Below are 27,839 nucleotides of genomic sequence, written 5' to 3'. Positions count from 1 at the left end.
GTGGGGCAGGGTAGGTAGGGGATCGCGTGGGTAGGGGAGATATCCACCATCTTCCTGCAAACCTGTTTGTCCACCTTGGGTAGGGCTGGGTAGGTAGGGGATCAGGTGGGTGGGGTAGACATCAGTGCCGGGTTCCAGCTCGCGTAGTGGCTCGTGCCTTTTATAATGTTGCCAGATTATGGTGCAAATTGCATCAAAATATACTTCCAGAATTATAAAGGGAAAGGGAATCATAAAGGAATTCCCAAAGGAAGGAACCGAATGAGAATATTCTTTCACAATGTTCTCATTTTAAAAGTACATAAACATTCGGTTATTCACAAAGCATTTTCAATGGCAGACACATGTTACTATCGATGTCTCTTTTTAGTGATTGATAAATATCATATTCTTTTGATACAATGCCTGTAAATTTCTTTTCCAAGTTATGTAGTAAAACAGATACCCAAAGTGATCTGAGGACATTTCTTGTCTGCTTGATGTAACCTTGGCATCATTATTTTGTTTTTTCTGGACAGCAGTTTGAACATGTTTTTTTGGGTTCATTAAAAGGACTAGAAAAGAATTATGCTGGTTTCTTATTATCTCTTTTCCCCTCATTATTTAAAGAAAGTGCCGTGAATGCTTTGAAAAATTGGAGTTCCCTTTCATATACTACAGGGAAACTCTTGGATTCCTGTATCCTCTTCGAAAGCTCTCCCATTATGCAAACAGAACACACACACACACGCCTATAGACAACTGTATCAGTATTCCTGCAAGTATGTACTGTATGATATTCTCGACCTAAATCTCAAAATGCGTACAAAATCCTACTTCTTTTTATTCATCTATAACGAGTCATATCCTGGAGACATGCTCCATGTTCACCTCGTCTCCAGACTGCCGAAAATCAACTGCTTTACTAACACACGCTTGCGTAGCATACTTCTGAAGGAACAATTGACATATCGAAGATTCCTTCACTGTTGTCAGAAGGAGTTAAAAAATTAGATATCCGATGTCTCTGATCGTTCCCAAGCTTATCTGTTTACTCTGTCAGGGATAGGAAGTATTTTGTGGCTCCTATTATTCAGCGCTTTCTGAGGGAACGTATTCAGTTTTCTTAACGAAGTTTGTTCTGACGCTGTCTGTATTCAGAACGAAGAAAACAGTCTTCCCTCCGCGTCCTGCCAAAGACAAAAACCGCTTTCACTCGTATTAGAGAAAGCCGGCAAGGAATGTGAAGAAAAGATGTCAGTTCGACTTCATAGGTACACATTTCCTATTAGATAATATGAAAAACCAGGCTTGGTCAAATATTTAACCATAAATATTATATAATATATATATATATATATATATATATATATATATATATATTATATATATATACATACATATACATATATATATGTATATATATACATATATATATATATATATATATATATATATATATATATATATATTTTTTTTTTTTTTTTTTTTTTTTTAATCAGAGCTAGAGCTTCACCCTTCAAACATCCCTTCAGGTAATTAAATTTGTCAACAGCTCTCAAGTCTGGACGAGAGTGAACGTTAGACTCGAAAACATCCCAAAAGGGGGCCATTCTCCATCGGTCCCTTCAAATTTCTGGTATCTATATATATATAATTATATATATCTATTTATATATATATAATAGTTATATCTATAAATAGTATATATCTATATATTATTCCTATATATAATTATATATATTTAGGTGGCGGTCAAAGGTCAGTGATAAAGTACTGGGCTCGCAAGGTCGATGACCACCATTCATATATGTGTGTGTGTGTGTGAGTGTCTGTGAATGTTTGTGTGTGTGTGTTTGTGCGTGTGTGTATGAGAGAGAGACAGAGAGAGACAGCGACAGAGAGCGAATTAGAACTACAGGTAATTCAAGTTCTTCAATATTACAATATTATTTATTGTATTTCTTTCACATTCGTCACAAAACAGCAAAGGGAGAAATTTCCTTAAAAAATTAAATCTCACGTGCATTTCCAAGGACGAAATAATAATCATATGCAGTAATCTCAAAAGCATTTATTTGACGAATAACTGCTGTATCGAACAATTTTTCGGAAACGTTGACAAGAATCGCCAATAATGCAAGATGTTTATTGTTCGAAAATGCCTAGATGCTGTTGCGTGTAAAGGTAAAACACTAGCACGTTTGGCAAGGTCCAGCAGAAGAAAATTTAGCTAAAGGTAAAAGAGAGTTTAGCTGAAGGCAAGGTTCAAACAAAAGGAACCTTTAGCTGCATGCAAGGGTAAAAGGAACCTTTAGCTGAAGGCAAGGTTCAGACAGAAGGAACCTTTAGCTGCTTGGAAGGGTAAAAGGAACCTTTAGCTGAAGGCAAGGGTGAGACAAGAGGAACCTTTAGCTGACGGCAAGGCTGAAATAAATGGAACCATTTGCCGGATGCAAGGTTGAGTTAAAAGGAATCTTTAGCAGAAGGCAAGGCTGAGACAAATGGAACCTTTAGCTGCATGCAAGGGTAAAAGAACTTTTAGCTGAAGGCAAGGCTGAGACAAAAGGAACCTTGAGCTGAAGGCAAGGCTGAGACTGAAGGAACCTTTAGCTGAAGGTAAAAGTGAAAAAAAAAAAAAAAAAATCAAAAAAAAAAATCCCTAGCTGAAAGAGAGTGCGACTAAAGAAAGTAGCGGAAAGTCAAAAGAAAGATTCAGTGGAAGATGAAGGTGGGACAATCGAAAGTTTCAGCTGAGGGTAAGACAACACAAACCTTTGTGAATGTTAATGGTAAGATAAACAGGAGCCATTGGTTGAACTAAGGGTAAGGCAGACGAGTGTTGAATTTAAAGCTGAGACAAAAGATTAATTTAGCTGAAGGTAAGGAAGAGTAAGGCAAAAAATATTTCAGTTGACTGTGAGGAAAGACAAAAGACAACTTTAGTCGGTCATTCTACATCACGAAAGTCATGTTGCAATCTCGAAGACTGTGAATCGACTTGAAACATCTCATGTCAGGTATAAGACAGGAACGGGATGATCCTTCAGACCTCCTACCTGGAGCTGTCGCAGGTGTTGACGCCGGGACGCTGCAAGAAATGAAAATGCACAATAACTCTCAAATTTTTCAAAGAATGAATCGGAAAATTGATGATGTTTCAAGAAAGCAGGTGATGAAACTGCAGTCAGATGAGGAACTGTAGCACCGAAACAAAGCTTAACATTTTTCTTTCTTCCTTCAGATTTGAGTGGGATTCTCACCCAACTACGATTTCTTTCCTTCTGAGAATGCAATTCATTGTACTCGTAACGAACCGGTTAAGGACTTTCATTGGTGACACAGAAAAGCAAATTTTGTGATTTGCGTATCACTCCTCTGTCATGAATTTGATTGATTGGGTTGTAGCAGAATTGACATTTTCCTCTTACGGCCACCTGGAAAAGAGGATGAATCATTCACCAATGAATCGCTGTTTTTATTCACCGCAGCTGACCGATGAATCATTTAAAGTTAAATAACCTATTCGAGAGCGGAGAAAAGAAGGAATGACAGCGAAACGGCCATACACGACCAAAGAAACTCAGGCCAAAGAGAGAGAGAGAGATAGGCGCGGCAGAGGTATTTGCTTTCAAAGTGGGAGATAGGACAGCATCTAGAATTTTGAACCTGAATTTTCAGATATCAGAACACACGCATCAAAATGCAAGAATTCCCATCGAAAGAGCCAATTTTCCATTATTGGCACCACCAGCCAAGTACATACTTGACTACTCTTGATTCGTTATATATAAAGGACTTGTCTCCCGCTTTGAATGCAAATGCCTCTGCCGCTCCTCTCTCTCTTTCTCTCTCTCTCTCTCTCTCTCTCTCTCTCTCTCTCTCTGGCCTGAGTTAATTTGGGTGTGCGTGGCCCGTTTCGCTGTCATTCCTTCTTTTCTCTGCTCTCGAATAGGTTATTATCAATTTTAATTTTTTTTAATTTTTTTTTAAATTATTTATTCCTCCTTTTTTACTTTAGATTCTGTACATAGTTTTAATTTTTTTTAACCTTTTTTTTATTTTTTCATGTGTGATTTAATGAATATGATGTATTTTGCTTATATTATTATTAATTGGAACGTCTCGTATTGTAATAAAATATCCCCACCCTTTTCCTGCTGTTTTTGGGGCTTCCTTTCCTATATATATATATATATATATATATAATATATATATATTATATATATATATATATATATATATTATATATATATATATTAAAAACCCACCCTGTGGTAGGGGTGTAAAAAGAATTCTACTACCGTGGTCCTGCGTGTCGTAAAAGGTGACTAAAGGATAGCTGCTGCCTTGTGCAGTGTTTACTCTTTTAGTAAAGGGCTAGGCCACCGCCAATAACTGTCGAAACTGCTGCCTTGCCGTGGACTTTTTAGTCAAAGGCGAGGTCCACCGCCAGTAACTGTGGTTGATGACACCAAGGGCATGTGGTCATAAAAACCCTTTGTCAAATAATAAACCATGCCTGATGTTGTAAGGAAAGGTATATCAGGCAACCGACCCCTTAGTGTATGGATAACGGGGGGGAAAGAAGATATATATATATATATATATATATATATATATATATATATATATATACATATATATATATATATGAATATGTGCGCATACATGTATATTTTATACTTATATAAAATATTGTATTTATCTAGATTTAGTTGTGTTTACTGTATTCACAAATTCTCAGGAATGAGAAGGAAAATTTTCCAATAAGGGACCAGAGGGTGTTTAAACTGAAATTTCTTCTCCTATACCAAGAACATGTAAGGTTCCAGACACAGGGAAACTGTTTATTGCAAATCTGAAGGTAGTCAGAAAACGGAGTCCTCTACGAAGTCGAAGGTGAACTCACTGGAGAGTCTTCTTACCAATTCAATGCAATATTCAGCCACTTCCTCGAAGTTGCAGTGTCTAGGGTGTTCGTTTTCGATCCTGCAGCACTCCTCCCTAGGAGTTCTCCTCACTCCGTCCCTCCGGAAGCGACGTTTCGACCACAGCATCTTGCTCGCTTCTTCCCGGCTCAGCGTCATGTGCTGAATTTTTTCTTCCTCCTCCACCTTTAAAGGGGTTGTTAACATCGATTTCGTTAGAGGAACTGAATTCTCTATTCATCATCACTGCCATGCCTAACATAATCCACTAGAGTAGGGGTTCATAAGAGGGGGTCTCCAAGGGTTTATGGGAACCACATGCAGGGGCTATCCAAGGGCTATGGGAACCACATGCAGGGGGTATCCAAGGGCTATGGGAACCACATGCAGGGGCTATCCAAGGGCTATGGGAACCACATGCAGGGGCTATCCAAGGGCTATGGGAACCTTATGATTGGGGTATCCAAGGGGTATGGGAACCACATGCTGGAGGTATCCAAGAGCTATGGGAACCACATGCTGAGGGTAGCGAAGGGGTATGGGAACCACATGCAGTGGGTATCCAAGGGGTATGAGAGCCACGTGCTGAGGGTACCCAAGGGCTATGGGACTTGATCTCTGGATATTTTGTAATATATTTGATTTTATTGTGTCGATGTATACATGGGTACATGTTGTAAATAAATAACTATAAAGCTATAAATGCTTTTGATATTCTTGTCTGTACTATTCCTAGCTTTTCATACCTAAAGTATGTATTAAACTAAGTATATTAAGTTGTATTGTCAACAAACAGGACTGAAGTGGACTTAGCAAAGGGGTATGGAACCACATTGGGCAATTCATTGGGGGGTCTGGAGTCATTGAAAGGTTACGAACCCCTGCACTAGAGGACGTTCAGTTGGTTCTAAATCTCTTATTCGTAAAACAATATTTCCATAAAGATTTTAGATTTCAGATCATTCTTTCAGTATTACCACGATTGAGTTGCAAGACATCTGCAAAGGCAGTAGGCCGTAGAAAAGATATCTATTGGACATTTTTCGGTGCTCAAAAAGGCAAGTCAAGCAATGGGCTGGCAGAATAAGGACTGAAAACCAGACTCAATTGCATACAAAAGTAAGATTATGCCATATATAAGTATTGCAGGATCTGCATGGCTCTACGGACATGGATCAAAGAATGACAGTGAGACTCTAAGAGGTTTTGTCGACTTGAAAATAAAGCTTCAAGAAGAATATTATGAGTCAGATGGCAGGTCAGAGTTGGAAATGATTCCATAAGGGGGGTTACGGAAGTTCCATGCGGAGATGAGATAATGATGAAATGGAGATGGTAATGGCATAGAAATGTGTTTCTTCCTATCCTTGGGAGGATAGTAGTTCAGAAGAAGTGGAGATTTGTGAAAGACAAAGCACACGAGATGGTGCGTCACGCGGTGTTGGGGCCGACGAAGACGATCAATGCATTTACTATTTACCTTCAATGCCTTCAGAGGTTCTTCGTCAGCCATGGACAAGTGGGTAGCTCTTGGGTGGACGAGCGATGGAGACTTCGCAGAATGTACGGTACAGTTGTCAGCAGATCTTCGCTCTGTGAATGGAGATTTTGACAGATAGGTTATGGCTACAGGAGGTCAGTCTTGGCTCAGTGCCAGGAGAGAGTTGATAACATAAGTACCAAGAAGGAATAACGCCAAGGGAAAGTAGTATGTAGATACAGATACAGAGAGAGAGAGAGAGAGAGAGAGAGAGAACAATAATATCTTATCAAGAAGGCATAACGCTAAAGGGTTAGAATCTGAGGAGAGAGAGAGAGAGAGAGAGAGAGAGAGAGAGGATTGCAATGCATTATCTTTTTTCGCGCAATGATTTGTGGTCGACAAAAAAATATGCGAAACCAGAAAAAAAGGTTAAAATTCCGAATAAGCTTAACATTGCAATTATTATTATTATTATTATTATTATTATTATTATTATTATTATTATTATTATTATTATTATTATTATTATGTGTTCACAGGGTGCCTTCAAGTAGGTAACTGCTTCAGTTCCGCACAGAGCGAAGCCGGCTATATTTATCATTTTATCTAGTTTTGAGAAAAAGCGCAAAAGAAAAAAAAAAAAAGTTTCCATCTGACACGCATCCTGAAGGAGAGAACGACGACCGGATGTAGGACTCCGTCTCTGTACAAACCTCTGTAAACGTGGGTGAGTCCTGGGTCGATGTAGTTGTTGTGTCTCAGGCAGACACGGCCTAAGGTGTAAGTAATGTTGCTACAGTCAAATTCGACGGAGAGACATTCGATCTCGTAGCTCGAGGAAGGTTGGGGGAGATACAGCAGCCCTACGAGGGTGCACAAGAACAGACTCTGAAATTAAGGGAACATATATTTTTTTTTTCATAATAATTTGCCCCATTGGGTTTTTAAAAATGAATGTCATATACAGATGTGTGCATATATATTCATTTCATATTATTATAATATATCTATATAAAAATATCTATATATATTAATATATATATATATCTACTATAATTATATTATTAATTTGTTTTTGTTTTTACATAAAGGGTTATTATACATACCATTCCTCCTTTAAATGGCAAACGATAAATGTCACAGCCAACGAATATCCGGAGGTCATACATTGCAACACGTCTCTCGTATGTCTTTATTCATTTCATTTTTATTTTGTTTTCTTCTCAGTTCCTATTCAGGGTCGCTGTTTTCAATGGACCTCCTCCATCTATTTCTATCATAAGCGACTCTTTTTCGTAATTGCTTTCGACAGATACATTACGGACGGATGCTCCTTTTGGGTCCAACCCTCCCTCTTCATCCGGGCTTCGGACCGGCACCGCTGAGTTGGACTGGATGACCACCTTCGCTCCATAGTGGCTATGTCGTTCTCTAGACTTATACTTCTCATTTAAAAACCTCCGTCCTCTTAGTGAACCGAATCAGGTCGAAACGTTGTGAACCAACATGTCTCTTACGAAAACGATCTCAACTGGTAGTCTCATCTCTACATTTCTCATGCTTTCTTCACTCCCTTTGAATATACCCGCACTGTGCAGGAGCTCATTTCAGAAGCCTCTACATTTTGACTTCATCCGTTTGACTTGTGGTCCCAAACGCTTCATGCAATCACAATTCCCACTTCTCTGCCTTGCGGTCATTGATCGAGCTAACAAGTTCCCATTTCCCGAATAACCTTCCTATTCTACTGCAGATTCTTTTGATTGCTTGAGCTAGACCAAAAGATTCCCTTCACCATCACCCTCTAACATAGTATCAACGGTATATGTCAGCAATTCCACAATAAACTTGCAAACAAACTGCCCATTTCCTGTGTTAAGTCTGTTATAAATTTGTACCTATAGAAGCTGGTACTGTTTCCTTTGCATTAGCAGTTCTCATCAAAGAAACTTAGTTTCATGTTGCCTTGTCTTTGCTGACTTTTTTGGTCAAGCCATCCATAAATATAACTTACACATCCATTGAGAAATTATTCACCCTTGTTTAAGACACTTTTAATGCCAGCCACCCTCTTTTGTCTATATAGAAAAACACAAACTTCGCTTGCAGCATAGAAAATTCTAATCGCCACAGCAAATTACTAGTCATGTTAATCATGTACAGAAAACCTTGATTCACGAACGCTTCTCTGTAGCTCCTTGAAACATTCAGTTTTTTCATATTTCAAGAAAAAGTCACAATTTCGATTATTGTTAGCATTGGTATCTACACAATGTTATGTGATAAAATCCACAGTCTAAAGGGACATTCTTTTCTTCATTCATCACAGGTATATTCAAGCAAAATCACAAAATGTGAACTCAGCGCCCCCCCCCACCCCCACCACTTATGGGGGTTAATGACGTGGCTGCAACCCCTGCACCTCCATTCATACAGACCCACCTACTCGCATTTTCCTTTCCAGCGCTGATTGACCTCATAGGTCCCAGTGCTTGGCCTTTGGCCTAAACTCTATCAATCAATAAATAAATAAAAAACTGTGAACCCAATGCAGTATGCTCTTAATATAAGAAGTAAACTGGTTATGAAAACTAGTTTTATATATATATATATATATATATATATATATATATATATATATATATATATATATATATATATATATTACTTCTAGGGCACAAATTTTCACGGATACAACATTCATTGAATAGAATGGCTTTCTCACTGTTAACCAGCTTTTTTGAAATTGCTTCATATTTTCTAATTATTTTCTTTACTTCATTGTTCAGGTTACTAATGGACACATAATGGGGTTCTTCCATTTACTCCAGTATTTTTACACGCGACAGCTGTTTCGTCAACCTATACGTATTGACGTTTTCAAGCGTACTGATACAAATATGAGCCTACATGCGTTTTGTGACGTCATGAGGACGGAAAGGTAGTACAATTGCCAGATACCTAGTTTTAAGTATTTACAAAAGACTATAGTGAACATAAAATAAGACAAATAAATAAATATGTTGACAACAGAAATTAAATAAAAAAGTTGAAAGTAAGTTATTATATACACATTATACATAAATATATATTAATTCATATATGTTTAATCACTGAAAGTCAGTGTGCGCTCCTGTCCGCGTGTGGGGGCTTTGTCCCACGCGGTTGAAGGACTGCCTCCTACACGAGGGCAAGGATCGGTCTGCCTCACGTTGGATGTTAAGGCTGGGACGTTGCATTGCGATGCTGACTGCTTCTGATATCAATAAACGATTGTAGTTGCCTTCCTTGTGTATTATTTTGGTGTTTGTGAGAAGTTCTTGTAATGATGGTTTTTTATTGTGGGTATCCACAAACTGCTGATGAATGGCTCCTTGGTTTCTGTGGGCCTGCATGCGACGTTTGAGTGTGGTGGTTGTGTGTCCGATATAGCATTTTTGGGGGGACTGACATTGCTCGTCAGCACAGACAAACTTGTATACTATATCAGATTTAACCTCTTTCTCCGTCGATGGGGCCGTACTATTTTTCATTACCAAAGAGGCGTAAGGTTTGGTTTGCAGTAAATCCTTGCTGTTATTTTGTTATATGGCGCTAGGGGGGTGGTTCCTCTTCGCAGTATACCAAGGATGGCTTTCCTTTCATCTTCGTGGTGTTTGTTGTATGGTATCTGATGGTATATCACTATTCTTTGGTCTTTGTCTTGTGTGGTTGTTCCTCGGGGTCGGATTATGGAAAGCCTCTAATCTCTTTTTGACAACTTGCTGGATCATGTCATCTGGATATCCGTTATTTGTGAGCAGCTGTTGAACTCTGTTGATCTCTTCGTTAGTCGCTTTCCACGTGGAAACAGTGTGTTATGGCGCGTTTTTATGTATGCATTTACCACAGATCGTTTATATGCATCAGGGCATTCTCCTCTAGCATTTAAACATCTTCCAGCGTCTGTCTTTTTAGTGTATACGGTGGTATTGTATTTGTTGTTCTTTTGGGTCACAAGTACGTCCAAGAAAGGGAGCATCTTCTCATCACTTCTTTCTACTGTAAATTTAATGTAGAATTTGCTTGGAGATCAACAGAGTTCAACAGCTGCTCACAAATAACGGATATCCAGATGACATGATCCAGCAAGTTGTCAAAAAGAGATTAGAGGCTTTCCATAATCCGACCCCGAGGAACAACACACAAGACAAAGACAAAGAAATAGTGATATACCATCAGATACCATACAACAAACACCACGAAGATGAAAGGAAAGCCATCCTTGGTATACTGCGAAGAGGAACCACCCCCCTAGCGCCATATAACAAAATAACAGCAAGGATTTACTGCAAACCAAACCTTACGGCCTCTTTGGTAATGAAAAATAGTACGGCCCCATCGACGGAGAAAGAGGTTAAATCTGATATAGTATACAAGTTTGTCTGTGCTGACGAGCAATGTCAGTCCCCCCAAAAATGCTATATCGGACACACAACCACCACACTCAAACGTCGCATGCAGGCCCACAGAAACCAAGGAGCCATTCATCAGCATTTTGTGGATACCCACAATAAAAAACCATCATTACAAGAACTTCTCACAAACACCAAAATAATACACAAGGAAGGCAACTACAATCGTTTATTGATATCAGAAGCAGTCAGCATCGCAATGCAACGTCCCCAGCCTTAACATCCAACGTGAGGCAGACCGATCCTTGCCCTCGTGTAGGAGGCAGTCCTTCAACCGCGTGGGACAAAGCCCCCACACGCGGACAGGAGCGCACACTGACTTTCAGTGAATTAAACATATATGTAATTAATATATATTTATGTATAATGTGTATAATAACTTACTTTCAACTTTTTTATTTAATTTCTGTTGTCAACATATTTATTTATTTGTCTTATTTTATGTTTCACTATAGTCTTTTGTAAATACTTAAAACTAGGTATCTGGCAATTGTACTACCTTTCCGTCCTCATGACGTCACAAAACGCATGTAGGCTCATATTTGTATCAGTACGCTTGAAAACGTCAATACGTATAGGTTGACGAAACAGCTGTCGCGTGTAAAAATACTGGAGTAAATGGAAGAACCCCATTATGTGTCCATTAGTAACCTGAACAATGAAGTAAAGAAAATAATTAGAAAATATGAAGCAATTTCAAAAAAGCTGGTTAACAGTGAGAAAGCCATTCTATTCAATGAATATATATATATATACATATATATATATATATATATATATATATATATATATATATAATTTTCTTTATTTGTGACATCCAGTGTCAGAATGGACGTGGAAGAAATATCTTGCTTTTGGCCGTTGAATCGCAGACTGAATCGGCGCAAACAGCGCCAAAGACGGCAGTGGGTACACCCAGTTTTACATGATAGACACATCTTTGGTTTATTTGTAACATTGTACCCATCTCTAAGAGATCAAGAAGAAACGTTCTTAGATTAGTTTAGAATGTCTAAGAAATCTTTCGATGATCTCTTAGACCTAATCAAGGTAGACATATCGAACGAAGATCAACACCTCAATGAGGCTTCATCTGCCCAGAACAAAAACTTGTCATAACATTCAGGTGAGTCCTTTATTATAATCAGTTTTATTGAAGGGAATGTGTTCTATATATAAATCAAAATGAGCCCTCTCCAGAGTTAACACTAGTGGTGGGCGTAATCGATTATTAGTAATCGATATGTTCCTCGTTGGACGAGTGGATTTCGCGGTCGGCTAACAATCCGGTGGTTCGAAGTTCGATTCTCTGCTCGGCCAACGCGGAACCAGAGGAATTTATTTCTGGTGATAGAAATTCATTACTCGATATAATGTGGTTCGGATCCCACAATAAGATGTAGGTCCCGTTGATAGAGGAAGAAAGAAATTGTAATTTGAATTTTCTTGATGTTACTGTCCATAGAAATGATAGAAATTTCACCTTTTCAGTCTTTCGGAAATCAACTAACATTGCCTCTTTTGTTCATTACTACTCCAATCACCATCAAAATGTTAAATTCTCTGTTTTTTCTGGGATGTTCCTAAGGGCTTTACGTGTCTGTAGCCCGCAGTTTATTGACGCTGAAATTAAAACTATTTATATTACATTGAAACATAAATACCCAAGGACTTCTGTAGATGTGGCATGGAAAAGAGCTAGAAAACATTTTATTCAACTAATGACAAACTTGAATTTAGTAAGCATAACATTCTAAAATTACCCTATGATGAAAGGTTTTTAGATATTCCTAGAATTTTAAAGCTTTTTAACATGAATGTTGTTTTCAGTAATATTAATGTCAAGAATTTAGTAATAAAAAATTCTCCTAAAGATCTTCCAGGCTGCATATATGAAATTCCTTGCAAAAAGTGTGATAAAGTCTATTACGGACAAAACAGTAAATCTCTTTCATAACGTCTCAAACAGCACAATATTCAGTGAGAACTGGGCAAATATCGAATGCATTATTCGTACATATGAGAGATTTAGATCATCCTATTAAATGGAGTCAAGCAAGAGCCTTAATCCCATGTAATGACACAGTTAAAAGGAATATCATTGAATCTTGTTTCATCAAGTCAAATAATAGAAATGTTCAATTTAAGTCTTGGTTTATTTAAAATTGATGCTTTCATAATGAAAAAAGTTGTAGATAAATATAAGCAACAAAATTAATATATTCAGTTTTTACATGTTTTGGACTGTAAAGATACTTTGTAATTTCGGTTAGGGTCAAATTTATTTAGGTTTGTGACCATGTGATATCCGATAATCCTGGATTTTCTCTTAATTTTTACCCTTTTGACAATTAACCATCTGGTATTCTTGATCTTGTTGTGTACCTGAGACCTTTCTCTCCAATTGTATTTCATTAGCTCCTTGACAATGTCTTAGTAAAGACGAAAGCGCTTGGATTTCTGACTGTCATTTTCCTGTGGAATTCGCTTATTTATGAAGTCACTTGTATCTACTGTGATTTTCTAAGCATATATATATATATATATATATATATATATATATATATATATATATATATATATATATATATATACATATTATATATATATATATATATATATATATATATATATATATATATGTATATAAATGTATTTGTGTCTATATAGTCTTTTTGTATTATGAATTTAGCAGACCACAGAAATAACACTAAATAAGAAAAAGAAAGTTTATTTTATCTATTTTCTTTTTCACAGGATTCCAGTTAGGTGAATGACAAGATGGGAAATGATCTGCACAATCTTTCCTCCATTGATCACTCAGTCTTTTTTTTTTTGTTTTTTTATTTAACTAAAGGTACTGAGTTCCGGAATCTTTCTCTTGTGCAGACAGCGGTAATTGAAGAATGAAATTTCCTGAGGTCATTCATTCTTCTTTTTTTCCTGGAGTCATTCCAGAAGGGAATTGATTGGCTTTAGTGGTTCCAGCTTCTTCTATGACGCCCTGGACGGTCACTGGAAAGACTTTGTTTAGGTTCCATTGGGAGTCGGAAGAAGTTATTTTTTCAGTGAAACATCTGTTAATTTCAATCATGGCTCACAATGAACAGGATAAATCAAATGAAATACCACTAGTTCACTCGCTGCTGGGTCGGGAAATTGAGTAAGATTTGTTGGTATGTTGGGCACAAGACTAATGCCCGGGAAAACCTCAGGAACGGAGTAATTAGGTTCCAACTTCTTTTATGATATGTGCGGATAAATGGCTGTCGCCCTCGACGCTCACTTGGAAGACTGGGGTGCGGTCCTGATGTTATTAACAAAATTCTTTATATATATGCATATATGCATATTATGTACTATGTACATATTACATATATATGTATACATAAATTTGTATATATACATATATATATATAAAATATATATATATATATATATATATATATATATATATATCTATATATATATATCCATTTTACAGTTAATACCATTAATACCATTAACGTTAATAGTAATTGCATAAGAGAAAATATGCACAAATAGCATACATCATACATACATATATATTATATATATATATAATATATATATATATATATATATATATATATATATATATATATGTATGTTTGTGTGTGTACCATGTGTATATATTTACATATGTATATATATATATCATATATATATATATATATATATATATATATATACATATACATACATACATACATGCTGCAATGGTCCTGGAACTCCTGCTCCACTCCAGTCGAGATTCAGCCTTCATATAATTAAGTAATTTTACCTTTTGTCCCATGAAAACATGGATAATCAAAGAAAAAAACACCACAATTGGGATCATGCAAAATGTAGGTAGGAAATTTATTTTTTTTTTTTAAATGGCTCCTTTTACTCTCATCATCAGTAACACGAGAATACAGAGTATGAAATTCTCCTTCACTCTTCCTACCTCGCAACATAGGATGATCCCACAATCTCCTTCTTTTTCGACTTTGCTTTCTTTCTCCGTCATCATCATCAAGTGCAGTGGCGATTATTACCAAAAAAATCGGCTTGAGAAAAGTCACACAACTTTCGTAGCTGGTTGTGGGACTTGAAGCTGTCAATTCCGTTTAAGTGCTGATTGACCTCATAGGTCCCAGCGCTTGGCCTTTAGCCTAAGTCCTATATTCGATTCTACGTGAAATCGTTTTTTTTCAGTGGATAATTTTTTCCAAATTGATCAGCATCAGAAGGATTTGTATCCCTCTGTCGTCCACGAGAAGCCTTTAAAATGACTCGGAATATCAGGAGTGACCGACGACCTGGTAAATGTCTGATTGTTTAAAAGTCTTCCTGTTATATATACCTCATTTTTATTTTCTTTTGTTTGTTTGACTTTTGTTAGGAATACACTCTAATGATCCCTGAAGATCTGATATGATTCGTCTCCACATTCCCTCTGTCTCGTCTTTGCAGCAAACAAAATGTAGTTCCGTTCCTCTCTGCTCTTCGTCCTTCGTCTAAATCTGACTCAGAAAGCCTTTCTTCTCCCATCATTGCCTCCTTCCTGGGCTCTTTCTTTTCCACTGTCTTGGGGTCTCTTGGTGTCTCGTTCTGCCTGCGTTCAATATCATCTTTTCACAGACTGTTCCTTTAATGCAAGAGCATTCATTTATGCTGCACCTTCCCATCAAGCTCATTTTCATCAGGTGCTCTTTGTACCGACCTCTCCTTCTCTTTGTCATACTTTCCACCATTCCTTGACTTTTTTTGCTAGCGTCCTGTCTAACCAATGAAGGCGAAATTCATCACAAACTTCGCTCAAATGGCTTCTCCTTCTTTAACCTGGCTGGATTTATTACTTTCGAAGATGTCTTAATCCCTCGATTACAAATTCATCTGGGATTAGTCGTCTGTGATCGGTCAAGTTTTCACTTCAGTATAGGTTCTGGTTTTGTGTTCATCTTTAATTATTTAAATTTCACTACAGATCATAAGGTTCCTAGACGTAGTACATACGTGTTATTTTAGAACAAATACACTGCCGCCCTAATTGGTGAACGGTAAAGTCACAAGCACCCCTGTGCTTGTGTTGTTATACCATGATATAATAACATTTGACTGAACTTCGTGACTCCACTAATCACATGAATTATTACGTAGCGCACAAGTTTCTTCTTAATGAACCAGTTGATTATGATTAAACAAATACGTTTACATTTGACAGTGATAGAAAAATTAGACGCCCATTTAAACAGTTAACGAGAAAGTGGCGATATATTTGCACATTTTCAGTTAGTCGTAATGACCCAGTTTCGAAGAACCCTATGGTAACAATGACCTTGTTTGTGGTTGAAGGGAAGAGCTAGTGACTGGTGTTTAGATTCACTTCTTTCCTTTTTCATTTTATCGAACTCCAGTGGTTAAAATTAGGCTAAATACAGACCGCAGTATTTAATAATAGCTTAAACCTTTATCGGTGATCTACTAATTGCAATATTTCACGGTCATTGCTCCATTTGTCAATTCCTTTCATACAGGAGTTTTAGATCGTCTCTAGTTTTGATTGCATTTACGGATTCTTTGAGATATGATTGCGAAACCTGCTTCGATCATAAGCAGTATATTACCCCAGTTGCTTCTTTTATGTTGGATTACAAATTCACGCAACTTGCATGGAAGTTTGTTGTGCTTTGACGAAAGTCATTTTAACAGAATAATGGAAAATATTTCTCTTTAAAAAAATCTGCCATCGAGAAACCTAAAGAATTACGAGGCATGTATGACTATGAGGAAATTACAGCCAAGAATTAAAGTTGTATCTCACTGTACTAATTACAACTTCGCTTCTCTTTGTTGGCAAAATGCTTCCTTTGCATAATTACGAATATCCTTATTGCCTGGGATGCAGAAGAACAGATTACAAGGGGAAAAAATATTCACTAAAAATAGAGGCTGACAATAACCATGGAGATTTAAACATCTGACTGAGATAGGGAGGCAGTTTCCTTTCCTCGTAGCATTGGTTAACCTGTGATTGAGTGGATAAAACCTTGAGGTAGAGTTTAAATGGCCACCAGTTCAAAGTAACCAAGGAGAATATTATTGTTTGCAGAGGGATTTTGTTTGAGGCTGTGATTCCGAGTTTCACTAGGAATTGGCAATTGGAGATAAGTTAACTCACCAGGTACCTCTGAACTTTCGAGACTGTTCACTGGACTCTTCCTCAGAATTCAGGTCAGGATATTCGTCTTAAAAGGGAAATAAAAATCGCCAGAACTAACATCTTAATCATTTACTGCTCATACCATTAAAGCAAGAGCCAGTGCCATCTGAGTCACACAAAAGGTATACTACTGCTTAACATATTACCATGGGAAAGGTTGAAACTTTGAGTTACAACATCGTCCATTCTTATACTGAACATCAGAAAAATTCAATTTAAAATCTCTTTGTAGACAATCAAAGAAGAGAAATGGCATCATTGAACGATGAAAAAAGGGACATCTTTCTTTTCTCCCCCCTGATGATGTTCCAGTACGACCATTGCTACAGATCTCTCTGATGATGTTCCAGTACGACCACTGCTACAGATCTCTCTGATGATGTTCCAGTACGTCCACTGCTACAGATGTCTAACATTCGGTTGTAATTAAGGGTTTCCTTTTAAGGCTTCTTCAGTGCGTACACCTCCACCTCTATGATCCATATAAGGTTATCGCCAGGTGGAACCTTTTGGATACTGAGATACCTCCCAGGGACACCTGGTGAGTAGATGGATAGGTATTGCTGAGCCGACAGGTAAGGCCCAGCGTATCTGGCCAGCAAGGTGTAGGACGAGAAGTCCCCCGTTGTCAGAAGGTCCATTCCAAGACGGACCTGAAACGAGCATTTATTCGGTTCAGTCTTTAGGCTGCGTTGACACCAAGCGAATCGAATCGAAGAATTAACATGATTCATGATTCATCTTCATTCGCCACACTCACTTCAATGTAACCGTTTACATCAAGCGAAATGGCATGGTTTGCATTGGCTCGATTCGCTTGGTGTAAACTCGTTACATGAAATTGGTGTGGCTAGTTGCTAAAGATTTTTTCTTTTTCCGAATTATCATTTCCCCTTTCATTTTTCTTCTTCTTAAAAATCAAGGCTGATCTTCATATTAGAAATTCGTTTCCACAAAGTCCCTTTAGAATTATGTAAGGCAAGTGTATTCATTTTTACCTTAATTAATTAGACATTGACATATTTACTCATTATTTTAGTTGCTAATGTTTTGCTTAATTGTTATTTTACTAAAAAGTATTCGGAAAATCTATATAAATTAACTTTTTAAGGGTGGTAAGAAAGTTCTATTTTTTTATATGTAAAATATAGAAACTCATCATCATATTATAATGTTACTGTTATATGTGTGTGTGTAAACAAGTATGGATGTGTTTATGTATATGCATTCGATATATATCAACAATACAATTAAGTTTTTAAGTTCTTCGCAAATGTCGAAAACCCTTATTACTGCCACTGTGAATCCATATAGGGAATAAAATTCATTAGTGAATCCTACCCATTGGTGGAGGCATTCTGAAATCTAGTGGAATTCTGAATAAAGGCGCTTACTATCTTGTAGGGGTTAAAACCTCACCGCGATATGAAAAGGCTTCCTGCCAGTCCTGTGAGAGCTGAAAATTAGCTCAGTGGTTTGGTTAAACTACTTTTATAGTTATAATAATGATAGTAATAATGTAAGGGTTCCTACCTTAATTTCCCATCCGGATTCACAGCTTAAAGGAAAGCATATCCAGGCATTATGAAGGAATGGAGAAGTTAAAGGGTCAAATGCATATGCACACATACATTCATATAAACGCACTCATGTAGTATATATATATAGATATATATAATATATATATATATATATATATATATATATATATAGATATTATATATATATTATAATTCATACTATCAAATATGCAATGACAGAATAGCAGTTAATATCGAATTAAGTATCCCCTAGAGAACAGCTGACACCCAAAGTGTTATTATATGGGGTATGTACACTTACCCTGTTTGTTTTTTGTCTGAATAAATCAATAAGCTTGTATGCACTGTCTTTTACTCACGCTTTCCCTACACCCTTAAGGATTCCAAATTGAGCCACAACGCGCACAGATGGGGGATGAAGGAGACAGAAAAAGGAAAAGGCAATTGTTACCTCAATGTTGTTGAAGTCGCCATCGTTCACAGGGAGGATCTTGACCAGATACACAGTTCGAACTTCCCCTAAATCGACCATCAAGAAAGGGTACTGTACTAAATACAGAGAATAGTACGATGTCGATATGTTTCCATCGACAGCCAATCCTTTTGCGTAATACCTTCCATTTGAAAGAAAAGAATAATGACATGAGAGAAATTATACCTATTCATATGTATATGTTACAGTAAATACCCTTGGGAAAATGGGAAATGAGCAAGTAATTTAGGAACATTTGATCCCCAAGGGCTAGTACTAAACACGGCAGAACAGTGTAGGCGATCAATGTTTGGCCGTATTTAGTACTATTCCTCAGGGCTCAAATGTTCCTATGTGAATTGGCCATTTCACATACACACACACACACACACACACACACATATAATATAGTATATATATATATATATATATATATATATATATATATATATATATATATAAATTATATAGTATAAGGGATCCATAAAAACACCAAAGGGTGAGAAAGTTTTAGCTATGTATATTGTGGTGGCAGTGTCTGTCTCCCTTAACAGTCAGGTACTAAATGAAATAAGAGTTGCAGAACAGTGGTATTTATACCATTGAAGGTATATTCCAGAAGTCAGTCACTATGTCACTCCTGTTGGCAGCTTCTTCTTATTCTTCCTAGCTGCTGGTTGGATAAAGATTTTATCTATCAGATCTGAATCCCAAGATCTGGTAAATTAAGGACGAGCTGTCAACAGGAGCGACATAGCAGCTGATTACTGGAATATCCCTTCATTGGCATAAATACCACTACTCTAACTTTTATTTCATTCATTACCTGCCTTTTGATGGAGACAGACAGTGCCTCCGAAATATAGCTATAACTTTCTAGTCTTTTGGTGTTTTTATGGGCTCCTTGATTAGATGGATTTCTGTTTTAAACATAACTATAACAATGTGAATAGATTTATACTTGGAACGGTATGCTTGAAAAATCAGAGGGAATATATGTTCCTCAGTTCAGTATCTCTCTCTCTCTCATATATATTGCATTTATGTGTGTTATTTATAAAAGGTTCCTCACGAATATTGCGTGCTAGCAAAGGTGTTCTTTCCCCTGGCGATTTCCTCCAACAAGTTGGCAGAAATGCTTTTGGCGAATTTCATGGTCGGACCTGAAGTTTCACTGACGCTCTCATATAAGTCACAGGTCTCATCTGTTTGTAACAAATTTAAGATGCTTTAGGTCTTATTACTACAGCTATAATAATAATAATAATAATAATAATAATAATAATAATAAGAAGAAGAAGAAGAAGAAGAAGAAGAAGAAGAAGAACAAGAACAAGAAGAAGAACAAGAAGAAGACGACTAATCATCATCTTCCACATTAATTTTGGGCAATAATATTTATGTGGAAGAGAGAAGAAACATGAGAAAATTGAGAACAATCAATGTAAAATAATAATAATAATAATAATAATAATAATAATAATAATAATAATAATAATATACCTAGGAAGCAGACCCTCTCTCAAGCATACTTTATGAAAAGTAATGGCTACTTCAGCAGCGTTACACTTGTAGAGATTCTTCTCTATTTTGCGAATAGCGGCTTTTCCGTGCTACTTGATTAAACAGGCTAGTAGAGCGCCTATAGAGGTCATGGTCAAATACAGGGTCAAAATAGGTGTATATATTTGAATTTTACAGATAAACTATGATACCATAGTCATCAAAATCATTAACGATTTTCTCTCTCTCTCTCTCTCTCTCTCTCTCTCTCTCTCTCTCTCTCTCTCTTTCTTAAAGCGAGCTTACGTCTGGAGCTTCTAGACATCCTCGGGCTAGGAAGCTGAGGGTGGACTGATCTTGGTGCGGTGCCCGTCCTCGTTATATCTGTGGGTGACAGCAGGGGGTCTGCCCAATGCTTGTCTCCTATTGGCTGGTGGCGGTGAGTCTTTGTTTTCATTGGTTGCCTGAGCCAGGTCTTGAGCCACTTTCTTCGAGCCGATGGTTGCGTTGCAGCATATCCTGCAGCCGCCTGGACCTCCTAAGCGGCGCTGTAACGTTGATGGGCGTTGCGCTACGCTGTGGGACGTCACGGCTACTTTGATTTCCATCGGCTGCAGGAGTACCTCGTTCGGGGGCGTTGTCTTCCACAAAGTTGTCATGATCGGTGGTGTCATTGTTGGTGGCAGGTCTTCTCATACTCGTAGGGAGGAGAAATTGTTCCTGTGTCGTATTCAGTGTAGGTTTTATTTGCTGGATGAGGAGCGCCTCCAGCAGGCGCAACCGACGGGCATCAGGGGCCTTCCCGATGAATTTCGTGTTCTGTATGATGACATCCCGGGAGATGGCCTCCTGAATAATAATAATAATAATAATAATAATAATAATAATAATAATAATAATAATAATAATCTTTGCCTGATCGTTTTCTATCACTCCATCAGGTTGGTGCTCGAACCACTTATTACTGCAAGGTAGCTGATGTTTCTTGCACAGGCTCCAGTGGAGGGCTTTTGCCACTGAATCATGCCTCTTTTTGTACTGGTTCTGTGTAAGTGCCGGACATTCGCTTGCTATGTGGTTTATGGTTTCATTTTTCTTATTGCACTTCCTACATATGGGAGAGATGTTATTTCCGTCTATCGTTCTTTGAACATATCTGGTTCTTAGGGCCTGATCTTGTGCCGCTGTTATCATTCCTTCAGTTTCCTTCTTTAGCTCTCCCCTCTGTAGCCATTGCCATGTGTCATCGCTGGCTAGTTCTTTAGTCTGTCTCATGCATTGTGCGTGCATTGGTCTGTTGTGCCAGTCCTCTCCTCTGTTTGTCATTCTCCTGTCTCTGTATATTTCTGGGTCTTTGTCTGCTTTTATTAGTCCTTCTTCACATGCACTCTTTAGCCACTCGTCTTCACTGATTTTCAGATATTGCCCAAGTGCTCTGTTCTTTATGTTGACGCAGTCCTCTATACTTAGTATTCCTCTCCCTCCTTCCTTTTGTGTTATGTATAGTCTGTCCGTATTTGCTCTTGGGTGTTTAGTGCTTTGTGTATTGTCATATGTTTTCCTGGATTTCTGATCTAAGGGTGTGGCGGGATTTCTGGTCGTTCGTCCATTCCACTATTTCCTGCGCTGTATCTGATTACTGGCACTGCCCATGTGTTTATGGCTTTTATCATATCTCCGGCATTGAGTTTTGACTTGAGTATTGCCTATATTCTTTCCTGGTAGTGTCTTTCATCTCTTGGTGTTTTATATTCCCTCCTTCCATTATTCCCAGGTATTTGTATCCAGTCTCATCTATGTGTTTGATGTTGCTCCCATCTGGTAGCTTTATCCCTTCAGTTCTCGTTACTTTGCCTTTTTGTATGTTGACTAAGGCGCATTTTTCTATTCCAAACTCCATCCTGATGTCCCCAGATACAATCCTTACAGTCTGGATTAAGGTATCTATTTCCTTGATGTTCTTACCATACAGCTTGATGTCATCCATGAACATCAGATGGTTGATTCTGTTGCCACTTTTCTCGCAATACCATGGGGACACCAGAGTTGAAGAGAAAGAGAGGGAAAAAATGGATAAGTATCAAGATCTGAAAATAGAAATAAGAAGGATATGCTATATGCCAGTGGAAACTGTACCCATAATCTTAGGAGCACTAGGCACGATCCCAAGATCCCTGAAAAGGAATCTAGAAAAAATAGAGGCTGAAGTAGCTCCAGGACTCATGCAGAAGAGTGTGATCCTAGAAACGGCGCACATAGTAAGAAAAGTGATGGACTCCTAAGGAGGCAGGATGCAACCCGGAACCCCACACTATAAATACCACCCAGTCGAATTGGAGGACTGTGATAGAGCAAAAAAAATAAATAAAAAATAATAATAATAATAATAGTATGAAATGCAGCTTGCACTTACTTGCGTAAACAAACTTGGAGGACATGGATCGTCTGGCATGGAGAGCACATACCAAGTTGCTGGGAGTCCACATGGTGGTCGAATACGCCGGTTGGTCTTTCAAAATGTATCCAGTCGCTAACCAGGTTTCCTGACAGTCTGTCACTGTCGTTATTCCAGACCACATTATCAAAGGAATCCAAAGCAAAGGCAGATGAACCATCCAGGTGCATCTCAGGTTAATGGTCTCCATAATGTCAAGACTGAAATGGTACCCATTAAATTATAATATATATATATTACAACTGAAAAAAACTGCAAAAAATTGGGACGTGATGAATACATAATTAAGGCAAAAGCCATGAAGGAAAGTGACATGAAGGAGTACTGCGCGGCCTTTCGACTCAATGTCCTTTACTTAGCTGACTGACATAAATATGAAGATAAGTTTACGATGAAAGGTCATATAAACGACAGATAGAGACTATAAAGGAAAATATGTACCTAAAATCCAGCATACCTGGAGAATTAGTAACCTACCCAAAGCAGGGGTACAATTTAAGAGGTATACAAAAAGTCAAGTCCAACTGCTCAGAAGCAGGGACAAGACAAGTATGAGATTATACAGGGCAGTAACTGACCACACACAAAATTTCATTTTTGTAAACAATAAAACCTTTTTCGCAACGTAAACTTATTCACAAAAAATATATTAAACATATACATTCAAAGAAAGTGTCCATAAGGAAACTAATTTGTAATTAAGTCTGTGATTTTATCTCTAAGATGATTCTTAAACATGAAACTTATACAAGATGATACAAGCAAGAGCTAAGATTAAAATTACAATTGGAAGTAAATTGTATAATGGCAGATTCTTAAAGATCTCGACAAGACATCTTACTGAACTGCCATTCCAGTTTATCCTATAGTCGTTTTCACTGAAATGTATGAATATTGCATTGGATGTTTGCCCAGTTTTGACAGAATGCTTATGCTGTTTAATTCTTACTTTTAAATCTTTACTAGATTTGCCAATATAGAATGAGGGGCAATCCAAAATTGGAGTTTTACATATTATGTTGTTGCTTTCCTTGCGGCCATTTTTATTAGCATTCCTTTTACTGTGTTATCATAAGAAAAAACGAGGTTGACCTTAAAATATTTCAACAATGATTTTATGCAAATGGTCAAAAGCTCTCGGTTTTTAACCTTTCTGTATTTTGGAAAAATACAATATAGTATAAATTACTGTGTTTTTTGGGCTTATCTCTGGTCACGGCATAGTGATGCACCATATATATATATATATTTATATATAGATATATTATATTAGGATATATATATATATATATATGATATATATATATATATGTATATATATATTATATAATATATATTATATATATACATATATATAATATTATATATATATATATAATTATATTAATATATATATATATATGTAAGGTATACATTTTCAAATACAGATAAATTCCATATCTGTAAATAAACCCATGACCTAAGGGGTCATTTGGCGAATTAGGAGTGTCACCACATAACCATAAACAGGACGTGAAACTAGACCATGCTATGCAATACTTGCAGTAGCCTGGTTTTGCGTTTGCACGTCCCTATCATTTTCTTAGTTTGTAAACTAATCACAACACCTTCCATGGGAAGCGGTGACTGTTACATGTTAACCCGCAGCGGAAACTCACGACTTCCAAGCCGGCCGGCTACGTGTTCATTTTTTATTATGTAAATCGCTGAGACAGCTAATGTTGCGCTATCGACGCGATGCTCCTATATTTCAGTTCACTTTAGATTCCTCAACGGAGCGGTCATCGACCCAAACCATCTCTATACTCCAGTGATTCAGCTGAGAAATAAAGTTATTAAAGTTATACTCAGTCCGTTTGAGTCATCTCCTTATTCTAAAGAAGAACCAAATCTACTAGATATCACTCAGACAAGAAGGGAAAGTATAACCAACAATGCTTACGAACAACAGTCGTAAGAAAAGACATACAAACTGTCGCTGTCTTATACCATTATAATCAATAGACAAGCGGGCACGTTATATATATATATATATATATATTATATATATATATATTATCATATATATATAAAATATATATGTATTGATATATTATATATAAGTGCAGAGAGTGTACACAATAAATGCATATATGTGTATATGAATGTGTGTGCATATACACAACGAGACAGAAGGACTGGGAATAGTCATTTTATTGATGCCGTCCCATAAGGCCATTCAAGAAAAAATTCAGTAGTGATTATCTCGTAGCGATTCGTATTTCACTTAAGTTCGTGAAAAATGCGGAATAATTATCATGAAACCCATTCCTAAAATATCGGGAACTGAAACAAGCCGTGATCCGACCTCCCATGCTACTCGGGTGCGTGTGCTAAAATCTACGGCAAATAGTGTTGTTTCATCACGAAAATTAAAATAAATATGTTATATTTTATTAGAAATAATTGTTCTGTACTGTTTAACATGCAAATTACATATTTTTTACATTTTTATCCTAATAAATAAATCATAATATCCTATCCTAAAATTCCTGTGTCTTTAACTTAAAGCAAAACACCTTTTTCAGACCTTTTTAGGCTTTCGTACCCCCCCCCCCCCAGAACATCAACAACAAAGTAGTTTGTAGGCTTACTTCTCGATTAAGTGAAAACTAGTGTTTTACAGACAGACTGAAAAAGCAAGTAAATAAAGAAGAAATCCTATCCAAGTAAATACAATTAGATATAGTTGTCAACGTCAGAATGAATTTATTGCCTCTCTTAAACTTGAAGCATTGATAATTATAATACTGCAATTAATACTTAAATTTGTATTGGCAAAAGAATTATGTCGACTTTGATCATTATTTCTGTCTTTTTCGGATCTTGCCATATTGCAGATACATGCAGTTCTAATATCTTCTTCTGTTGACCAACTAAAACACCCTTAATCTTGGTAACTAATATTTATCATCCTTCCAGAGACATAGATGCTGTCCGTGAACCCGGCCACTGCAGCCTGTTTCCTTGATCACTCTAGCCTGTACTTGGGACGTATCAAAATTACAATGAGGTATTGGAAGCAACGCGGATAAGTGATTCTTCGATACTTTAGTGCACACAAAAAAAAAAGGGAAGAATTCTTCCCACAATGAGAGTAGCGTACCTTAAGGATTGCCAGAAGATGATAGAAGAACTTCAAGGCCCCGGAGCAACGTAGAATTGCCGATTCCAGGTGAGCGTACCAAAGAATTGGTGCAAGTACTGGGGACGAGATCGATTGGTCCCTGGCCACTTCCTCCCAGGCAAAGCAACCTTCCTCTGAGGAGATATCGCATTTAAGGTTCACTAATAAAGACTAAGAAAGCAATACCTTCTGGGGGGGAATCGATATTTATGAGATGGAGTTTCATGGTATCAAGCGGCTGCCACAGGTTTTTATGCAGTTTGAATCGCCGTTGTTGGTCACGTAAACCTGAATATTTTATGTCCTTAACGTGAATTTATATTATATGTTGGAGTTTCTGTTTCCTAGGTGAATATGCTATCGTCTTTCTGCAGCATTAGTCATCGAGGAAGTCCATTATTCCAGGTTATGAGAAATTACAAGTAATTTTACACTCAACTAAGGAGATCCCTAAATAAGTGCGTGCTCATCCACATATAAACATGTATAAATGTATATATAAATAGATATAAGTATACACACATATAAATATAAATTTATATATATATATATATATATATATATATATATATATATATATATAAATATATATATATTATATATATATATATATATATATATCTATATATTATATATATATATGTATCCACATATAAATATATATATATATATATATATATATATAATATATATATATATATATATATATATATAATTATGTATACAAATATATAAATATAAAAATATATATATATATATATATATATATATATATATATATATATGGATATATATATATATATATATATGATTATACTTTGGACGAATATAGTTGTTTAATTAAATGTGTTGAATCTATCTGTCAATATTACTGCAAGAAATCTTGATAGAAAAACAGTGTTTGAACATTTTATACCTTAGAAAAAAGTTCCTTACTTCCATGTTATGCTTTCAGGGAAAACCTGTTGTTTTGGTTATTAACCAAAGCGGACTTTTCTCAGGCGACTAGAAGGCATATAATACTAATATCTTTTGTGAAAACATTCAGAAAGAAATAATCTCTTGATTTTGGTTTGCGAGCTGAAATCCGACATTCTTGTATCTCGTACCTATACAAGGTCTACATTTACAGATCATGAGCCTGTTAGTGCCGGCACTGCTGTCTCCCCTACCCTCCCGATACTTTACCTACCCCGCCCCCACCCATGGCGGGTAAACAGGTTTGCAGGAGGAGGGTGGAAGTCTCCCCAACCCTCCCGTTCCCCTATCTACCTTTCTCCCACTAACGGTGGACAAACAGGTTTGCAGGAGGAGGGTAGAAGTCTCCCTAACCCTGTTCTCTTTACCTACCCTTCCCACCTAGGGCAGACAAACTGGTTTGCAGGTGATGGTTAGCTGTGTCATGCCTCCCATAATGTCACCTGGGGGAGGACAAACAAGATCCACTCAGATTTTATTATTATAGATTAGAGGAAATGTATCCATCAACACTAAGAGTGAAGTACCTTGTCTTTGTTCTGGTCAACCAGAGTCACTTCTGCTTGTGATTCAAGTTCTATGAGAATGATTTCTGACAACCTAAACCAAGGGTTGAAGAATACTGTTGTTGGTTTCCCATATTCTAAA

General features: G+C 36.9%; 3 protein-coding genes across 3 annotated transcripts in view; 1 reads left to right on the top strand and 2 right to left on the bottom strand.

Moving 5' to 3' along the window:
• The window catches only part of LOC135199560 (uncharacterized), a 371,126-nt gene that overhangs the window by 7,135 nt on the left and 336,152 nt on the right, over positions 1-27,839 (top strand). The window lies entirely within an intron of this gene.
• Positions 4,851-27,839, bottom strand: part of LOC135199117 (uncharacterized) — a gene marked incomplete at its 5' end in the record, with an annotated part of 413,213 nt that continues 390,224 nt past the window's right edge. Inside the window, 3 exons of the mRNA XM_064227036.1 lie at positions 4,851-5,096; positions 6,391-6,503; positions 7,107-7,246. Coding sequence (XP_064083106.1) covers positions 4,851-5,096; positions 6,391-6,503; positions 7,107-7,246 — 499 coding nt within the window. The remainder of the gene's footprint in view (positions 5,097-6,390; positions 6,504-7,106; positions 7,247-27,839) is intronic.
• LOC135199561 (uncharacterized) lies at positions 17,239-26,321 on the bottom strand. The gene is made up of 5 exons (XM_064227724.1): positions 26,193-26,321; positions 23,006-23,247; positions 20,162-20,294; positions 19,069-19,231; positions 17,239-17,729 (listed from the first exon to the last, which is right to left on the bottom strand). Exons 2-5 carry the CDS (start codon positions 23,235-23,237, stop codon positions 17,517-17,519), a joined length of 741 nt encoding a protein of 246 aa, XP_064083794.1. The 5' UTR covers positions 23,238-23,247; positions 26,193-26,321; the 3' UTR covers positions 17,239-17,516.

The sequence above is a fragment of the Macrobrachium nipponense genome, chromosome 25 (assembly GCF_015104395.2).
Source record: "Macrobrachium nipponense isolate FS-2020 chromosome 25, ASM1510439v2, whole genome shotgun sequence".
Classification (NCBI taxonomy): Eukaryota; Metazoa; Arthropoda; class Malacostraca; order Decapoda; family Palaemonidae; genus Macrobrachium; species Macrobrachium nipponense.
The sequence above is the reverse complement of the archived record's forward strand: the minus strand, read 5'-3'. Positions and strand labels throughout refer to the sequence as shown.